We start from the raw sequence: 8,496 nt of genomic DNA, 5'->3' as shown, positions 1-8,496 counted from the left end.
TTCTCCTCCCAAATGTATTTATTTTATCTTTATTTAACTAGGCAAGTCAGTTAAAGACAAATTCTTATATTCCATGACAGCTTAAGAACAGTGTGTTAACTGCCTTGTTCAGGGACAGAAGTACATATTTTTACCTTGTCAGCTCAGGGATTTGATCTTGCAACCTTTCAGTTACTAGTCCAACGATCTAACCACTAGGCTACCTGTCTTGTAGAACTGGCAGGATATACACTCAATTTAATCTAATTTTGCCCTAATTCTCAAGAAAAGATACACCTGTGCCTTTTTTTGCCTGAACTACACATTGCTCAACATTTTGATTAGTGATGATGACTATGCTGCAAACACTTGTAGATTGGAAGACTGCTTTGAAATAACAGTTGAAAAACATGAGATATTGCTTAATGTAGGACTATTTATTTTGTGAATTTCCATTATGTGGAAATGTCTGAAGTCTGAGTACACACAAAACCACACACACAAACAGGGAGTGAGGCACGCGCGCCCACCCCGCCTGTGAACAATTAAACGCGCCATGTAACATATTGGGAAACCCTAAACAAACTATGGCCTCTTTTCAGCTAAGTCAGCCCACCATGGATCCCACCAGCCTATTGTTTTTTTTTATAAAAGCCAGAGTTGCCTTCTAAAACGGCCTGCTTTTTCACTCCGGGAATTGTTGACTTGGAGACTTCGAGAACATGAAACTGCTTCTCGTCTCAGCGCTGCTGGGGTGCCTCGGTAAGTGGGTTTATACATGCAAAGACAATTATGCATGGAAAAATATCAATAGACATTGATAGCTTTAATTTGTATTTCACAATTTTATCATAGCATTTATTCTGTCCTCAGCTACGGCGTATGCTGCCCCAGCTGAGGGAATTGTTAGATGGTGCGTAAAGTCGGACCAAGAGCTGCTGAAATGCAACGCCCTCACAGCCAAGGTGGCGCAGTTTTCATGCGTGAAGAGGGACGACTCTTTTGAATGCATCAAAGCCATCAAGGTGAGAGACTAACTACTTATATCAGAATCTCTACTATTAAACAGTATTTTAATGTGTAACTTTTGTCATTTCTGTCTTGTGCGTTTTACCTTTGCGCCAGCAAGGTCAGTGAATACAAAACTCAATGGTGTTGCATCGTTACGCACATGGTACATGCATGGTGACTCACGCTTTGATCGCACCTACAGGGTCCTTGCGCAAAATAGTACGCAGCATCATCTGGATATGTATGCAAAAAAAGTTCCACATTCACCTTCTGCTGCCATTTCTGTCAAGCCTTCTACGCATACAGTTTGATGCATACGTTCAATAAATCCAACGTATGCACCACACCGAATGCACTGCAACTGCCTCTGCAACGCAATGCTGCAAGGCAGACACAGCGTTTCATTGGAAGTGAATGTAGTTCTGATGTACCAAAATGCAAGACGCTGTCGGTGTGTTCGATGTGCCACAGTAACGTAAAGAGAGCTTTTATTTGTGCATGTTGTAGTTTACAATTTATTTTTGAGGGATAGTTTCTTGAAGTTCGACAAAAGGTTCAAATGACTAGTCTCATGTAGAATAGATAGCAGCCCATCTGTAATTTCCAGCCAGCACCAGCTGATCCGCTTGCATTAACAACCTTGTGAGGTGCAGGTCTATTGTTGGAGTGTTTTCTCTCTTTCTCCTTCACGGATGTCTCTCTTTCTCCCTGCCAGAGGGGTGAGGCTGATGCCATCACTCTGGATGGAGGAGATATTTACACAGCTGGCCTCCAACCCTACGACCTGCAGCCCATCATTGCAGAGGACTATGGTGAGGGTAAGCATCTCAAGACCAAGTTCAAGATTTCCTCTACTCTGTCTGTTAAATTGAATATGTTATACATATTGTTCTTTATAAGGCTTAGAGAAATGTTGAATCTATGTCTATTAGTGAATGGAAGAGACTGGGCATACAATGGCCCTTAGCACTTCAGTTGCAAAGATAGGCCAACAGAAAGTTGATTCTGTACTTTGAATCGGATCAAATGGTTTCTGTCTGAATCTGCTTTCTGAACGCTGTATTGATGGCTCCTCTCCTGTCCATCAGACTCTGACACCTGCTATTATGCTGTGGCCGTGGCCAAAAAGGACACTGCCTTTGGGTTCCTCACCCTCCATGGCAAGAAGTCCTGCCACACCGGGTTGGGCAAATCTGCAGGCTGGAACATTCCCATCGGTACCCTGGTGACTGCGCGCCAGATCCAATGGGCCGGCATCGATGACAGACCTGTGGAGTCGGGTGAGTGGCTGCAGTGCTTTTGGGTAGTTTATTCATTTCATTAATCTAGCAGGGACTATTATGTGTAATAATCAACATCTCAAACTTGATAGTTATCTTTTATTTTATTTAACCAGGTAAGTTGACTGAGAACACATTCTTATTTACAGCAACGACCTGGGGAATAGTTACAGGGGAGAGGAGGGGGATGAATGAGCCAATTGTAAGCTGGGGATGATTAGGTGACCATGATGGTATGAAGGACAGATTGGGAATTTAGCCAGGACACCAGGGTTAACACCTCTACTCTTATGATAAGTGCCATGGGATCTTTAGTGACCACAGAGAGTCAGAACACCCGTTTAACATCCCATCTGAAAGACAGCACCCTCACTGGGCAATGTCTCCAATCATTTGGATATTTCTTTAGACCAGAGGAAAGGGTGCTTCCTACTGGCCCTCCAACACCACCTCCAGCAGCATCTGGTCTCCCATCCAGGGACTGATCAGGACCAACCCTGCTTAGCTTCAGTGGCAAGCCATCAGTGGGATGCAGGGTGGTATGCTGCTGGCCTAAACAGTTGCTGTAGTCAATTGTTACCCAGAGGGGAATGTTTGGATTGTTGTTGTGTTTATTCCTCTCTGTCAGTTGGTTAAGTATGTGTTGTATATGCTGCACGTTCTGAATATACTGTACAGGGACTGTGTGCTGGTATGCTTAATCCAATCATAGGGTTTTCATAGTCTGCGTGTGTGTGTATTTGTTTTGCAGCGGTGAGTGACTTCTTCAATGCCAGCTGTGCTCCAGGAGCCACTAGGGGTTCCAAACTGTGCCAGCTGTGTAAGGGAGACTGCTCCAGGTCTCACAAGGAACCCTACTATGACTATGCCGGAGCCTTCCAGTGAGTACCAGTCTCCTCTTACCCCTCCGAGATACACCATTACCATCTCTGAATAACTCCATGCTCTGTATACCCATACCTCTCAATCTACCCTATTTGGAATCGGCAGATATTTTTCTCCTTTCTTTTTCTATCAGTACTCTCTATCTCCCTCTACCTGCTCTGGATTGGTCACTAACTGTGTGTATTTTTGCCTCACGAGGTGCCTGAAGGACGGAGCTGGAGACGTTGCCTTCATCAAGCATCTGGCTGTACCTGGTGAGTTTTTAAAGCATTAGCTAGCATACCGATATTGAATTACAACTGTAAAATGCAAACTCTGGATCTAGAATTACAATTACAATTGTGGCAAACTATGTTAATGCTTACAGTGTAAATGTCCAAACCACTCACATGTCACCTACTATACAACCTCCTATTACCTGCTTGCAGCCGCAGAGAAGGCAAGCTATGAGTTGCTGTGCAAGGATGGCACCAGAGCTCCCATCGACAGCTACAAGACCTGCTACCTGGCCAGAGTACCCGCCCACGCTGTGGTCAGCCGCAAGGACACCGAACTGGCCAATCGCATCTACAGCAAGCTGGTGGCCGTCAAGGTACTGGACATTACTGTCACCTGTCATCGCTGTCACCTGAGTACTGATCTAGGATCAGTTGAGCCTTATAGAGCATTAAGAATATGACCAGGGGCATCATTTATCAAGATTTTGCAGCATTTACTTTTACATTGTTTATTTTGAACAATCAGTCTTGCAGAATGCGCGGCCATTGTTTGACACTCGCTATAGGTGGCATAAATTTTTCACAGCAGAAGTTTTAAACATTCTCCGCACAACTGTACAGAAATGTGATCAAATTTGCCATTGTGCTTTTAAAAACAGTCATGGCCCAGTTCCAACAGGCGAAGAGAGGGCATTACCAGGCGGGGTTGTAACACTCGTTCACGAGCACACAAATATAGTACGGCTCTGCTTTATCAATGAAAACATGCCATAAGTTTGATAAATCCAAATACTTTATTGCACACACAAATCCTAGAAGCTCCACRTACACCAGAATTTAGTGAGACATTTACACGCGCTTGATAAATGAGGCCCCGCGTCCCAAATTAGCATTCCTACGCTGAGATTTTTCTGAATAAGGGCCCTGGAGTCTTTTCTGACCATGTGACCTGGGGGCCCAGAGTGTTTCCACCTCAGGTCACATGTTCAGGATAAACTCTTGGCCCTAAACATCACAACTGACACTGACAGATACACCAGGATGAACAAAATCACACAAGAATGTGTGTTCACTCATTTGTACCCCAACAGGACTTCAATCTGTTCTCCTCCGATGGTTATGCAGCCAAGAACTTGATGTTCAAGGACTCCACTCGGAAACTAGTACAGCTGCCACTGACCACTGACTCCTACATCTACCTGGGAGCTGAGTACATGAGCACTATCCGCTCCCTGACAAAAGGTGAGGCCACACATGCACGCACACACACACGTGTACTTTTACAAGCGCGCACACACACACACACACACACACGTCTTAGACTGTTAGGTCATTGCTATCTCCCCAACATTTGCTTTTCAGCGCAGGCCACAGGTGCCACCTCCAGGGCAATCAAATGGTGTGCCGTGGGCCATAACGAGAAGGTCAAGTGTGACGCCTGGACAATCAACAGCTTCGCAGATGGTGAATCAAGGATCGAATGCCAGGACGCACCCACAGTGGAGGAATGCATCAAGAAGATCATGGTAAGGCTATGGGAGAAGAGAGGTCCTCTATAGCTCTGTTGGTAGAGCATGGCAGGATAGTGGGTTCATTTCCAGGGACCACCCATAGGTAAACAATTTATACACGCTTGACTAAGTCGCTTTGGAGAAAAGCGTCTGCTAATTATATATAATATTATTATTAGAGGGTGGGGGTGGATAAAACGTTTAATTAACAAGGTGCTATGTGCACCTTATAGTTTGTTCTTTCACAAGTAATTCCCTTAATCTAATTTTCTTTCGTTCTTTCCTTTCCGCTATGTCTATTTTGTTTTCTCTTTCCACAGCGTAAAGAGGCAGATGCCATAGCGGTGGATGGTGGGGAGGTGTTCACTGCTGGAAAATGTGGTCTGGTCCCTGTCATGGTGGAGCAGTATGATGCAGGTATGACACACTAATATCATCRATGTGTCTTCCCCTCTCCCTTTCTATCCTCTCCTGCTCTGCCTCAACAATGTTAACATGCTGATTTTCTCTTTCTCTCCTCACAGGTCTGTGCAGCACCCCTGGTGGTAAGTATACATGCTTACACCTGCTCCCTCACCAAACACACACCATACTATAATGCTACAGTATTGCTACAGTAAGATATATTGGGCCGGCTTCCCGGACACCGATCAAGCCTAGTGCTGGACTTTCTCTTTCACCTCTTCCCTCTGTGTATCCTCTCAGAGGCGTCATCCTACTTTGCGGTTGCGGTGGTAAAGAAGGGATCTGGGTTGACCTGGGAAACCCTGAAGGGCAAGAGGTCATGCCACACCGGCTTGGGCAGGACTGCTGGTTGGAACATACCCATGGGTCTTATCCACAGGGAGACTAACGACTGCAACTTCAGTGAGTGGGCAGCTGTGTGTGTGTGTTTATAATATGTGTCATTCTATACTTGTGTACTGGTATGTCTATGAATGTAGTATATCTCATACTGTGTCTCCTTCCTGTATTCAGCTAACTACTTCAGTAAGGGCTGTGCTCCTGGATCTGAGGTGGGCACTCCCTTCTGTGCCCAGTGTAAGGGCAGTGGGCAGGCCGTGGGAGGAGATGAGGCAAAGTGCAAAGCCAGCTCTGAAGAGCAATACTACGGCTATACTGGAGCCTTCAGGTAGGGGGCGCCACCACAGTGGTCAATTCAATAGTGGAGCTGATAGTTGAGTCCTTCACCAGGATCTTTCTAATAGTGATGGCGGACTACACAAAACAAAATATATTTGTTTGTTATATTTCTCACTATTTTATATATCTAATGGTCTATCTTGGTATATCCTTCCAGATGTCTGGTTGAAGATGCTGGAGATGTTGCCTTCATTAAACACACTATTGTACCAGAGAGCACTGATGGTAAGTGTGTTTCTTATCCACATACAGATGTTCTGCTGCCATATTTTCATCTCTCTGTCTCATGCTCCTCCGCTTCACTCCTCTCACTCCTATAGATGAATCTCAACTCATCGTTATTTCTCTCATACACTTTCTATGGCTCTCTGTATCTGTGGCTCTCTGTATCTGTGGCTCTCTGTATCTGAAAACAAAGTCTTCAACTCTCTCCTTTCTATCCTATCCATCCTTCCCTGTAGGTAATGGTCCAGTTTGGGCAAAGGACCTGAAGTCCTCTGACTTTGAACTACTCTGCCAGGATGGTACTACCCAGTCAGTCACAATGTTCCATGAGTGCCACCTGGCCAAGGTGCCCGCCCATGCTGTGATAACACGCCCAGAGACCAGTGGAGAGGTTGTGTCCATCCTTCTGGAGCTGCAGGTGGGTGTTAAGACTTATAGCCAGATCTGTTTCTACTTAAGACAACTCCTTAGTCAGTTTAGCCAAGGATGAGCAACTCTAGTACTAGAGGGATACAGAGTTTAAGGTTTTGTCGCAGCCCAGCACTAACCCACTGGAACATAAGCCTGTGCATACTGTGGCCCTCCAGTTTTCCCATTTCCACCCATGATCCCCAAGCTGATCTAAGATCAGTTTTGGTTCATTGGGGGGGATCTATTAAATACACATTTAGTGTAAGAAATAGTCTAAAATATAATTTTTAAGGTTTATCATTGATTTAATTTAACCACCAAGTAATTATTTTCTCCCTGTGTTTAGGCCAAGTTCGGCTCAAGCGGCAGCGATTCCTCATTTAAAATGTTCCAGTCAGATTCTGGAAAGAACTTGCTCTTCAAGGATTCCACAAAGTGTCTCCAGGAGATCCCAAGCGGCACCAAATTCCAGGATTTCCTTGGGAAAGAGTACATGATCGCCATGCAATCGCTCAGGGAGTGCTCCGACAGTACCCCAGGTAGAGTCCCATTACGTGACAACCTTACACACACACACAGTATAAAGGACATATCTGCATATAAAGCTTAAACCTGTTCTCCCATTCCCCCCTCAGATTTGGAGAAGGCATGCACTTTCCATTCCTGCCAGAAGAAGGAATAGTGGAGCTCACCTTTGTGGCAAACACACACTCGCTCTCCCAACCCCTCAACACTCAAGAAACCTAAGCAGTAACTGTGGATGAAACTGTGAATTCAGTTAAGAATTTGTTTTGTACAAAACAATCTTGTATGAAAATGTGCCTTTGATAAAACAAGTGTTAAATGAATTATGCTAAATTACTACTACTGTTTGCCTTGTAGTTGAACTGTTAACCAAACAACTGGTTATGGTAGTATTTCTAGGAGATTACAGGTTTCTGAAATAATAAAATCACCTTTTTTATTTGCCGTCCTGCTCATAAATTGCAGTCTAACCAAACCAAACACTGAGGTCCAAGTCACATTTGTTTTGGTTGTTGTTCAATGAATTGGCCAACTGCTTTGGCTTACTTTCTTGAAATAAAGTGTACCCTTTTTCACAAGCTATCTTTTGTAATAATTTTATTGATGTACATCTATAAAGTAATAGGTTTTATTAGTTTGTCAGACATGGTACCCAGCTATGGTTTCTCATGAACACTCATGCGAATATTTACAGTCGTGGCCAAAAGTTTTGAGAATGACACAAATATTAATTTCCACAAAGTTTGCTGCTTCAGTGTCTTTAGATATTTTTGTCAGATGTTACTATGGAATACTGAAGTATAATTACAAGCATTTCATACGTGTCAAAGGATTTAATTGACAAGTACATGAAGTTGATGCAAAGAGTCAATATTTGCAGTGTTGACCCTTCTTTTTCAAGACCTCTGCAATCCGCCCTGGCATGCTGTCAATTAACTTCTGGGCCACATCCTGACTGATGGCAGCCCATTCTTGCATAATCAATGCTTGGAGTTTGTCAGAATTTGTGGGGTTTTGTTTGTCCACCCGCCTCTTGAGGATTGACCACAAGTTCTCAATGGGATTAAGGTCTGGGGAGTTTCCTGGCCATGGACCCAAAATATCGATGTTTTGTTCCCCGAGCCACTTAGTTATCACTTTTGCCTTATGGCAAGGTGCTCCATCATGCTGGAAAAGGCATTGTTCGTCACCAAACTGTTCCTGGATGGTTGGGAGAAGTTGTTCTCGGAGGATGTGTTGGTACCATACTTTATTCATGGCTGTGATCTTAGGCAAAACTGTGAGTGAGCCCACTCCCTTGGCTGAGAA

General features: G+C 44.2%; 1 protein-coding gene across 1 annotated transcript; it reads left to right on the top strand.

The window, feature by feature from the left end:
* Positions 1 to 479: 479 nt before the first annotated feature.
* tfa (transferrin-a) lies at positions 480 to 7,770 on the top strand. Its single transcript, XM_024010093.2, has 17 exons — positions 480 to 741; positions 853 to 1,004; positions 1,706 to 1,808; positions 2,079 to 2,270; positions 3,022 to 3,151; positions 3,354 to 3,409; positions 3,584 to 3,747; positions 4,465 to 4,615; positions 4,736 to 4,899; positions 5,205 to 5,301; positions 5,409 to 5,429; positions 5,590 to 5,751; positions 5,863 to 6,016; positions 6,185 to 6,252; positions 6,489 to 6,670; positions 7,010 to 7,202; positions 7,299 to 7,770. Exons 1-17 carry the CDS (start codon positions 702 to 704, stop codon positions 7,343 to 7,345), a joined length of 2,076 nt encoding a protein of 691 aa, XP_023865861.1. The 5' UTR covers positions 480 to 701; the 3' UTR covers positions 7,346 to 7,770.
* Positions 7,771 to 8,496: the final 726 nt, after the last annotated feature.

This window comes from Salvelinus sp. IW2-2015, linkage group LG19 (assembly GCF_002910315.2).
Source record: "Salvelinus sp. IW2-2015 linkage group LG19, ASM291031v2, whole genome shotgun sequence".
Classification (NCBI taxonomy): Eukaryota; Metazoa; Chordata; class Actinopteri; order Salmoniformes; family Salmonidae; genus Salvelinus; species Salvelinus sp. IW2-2015.
This window is presented reverse-complemented; position numbering and strand designations above follow the sequence as displayed.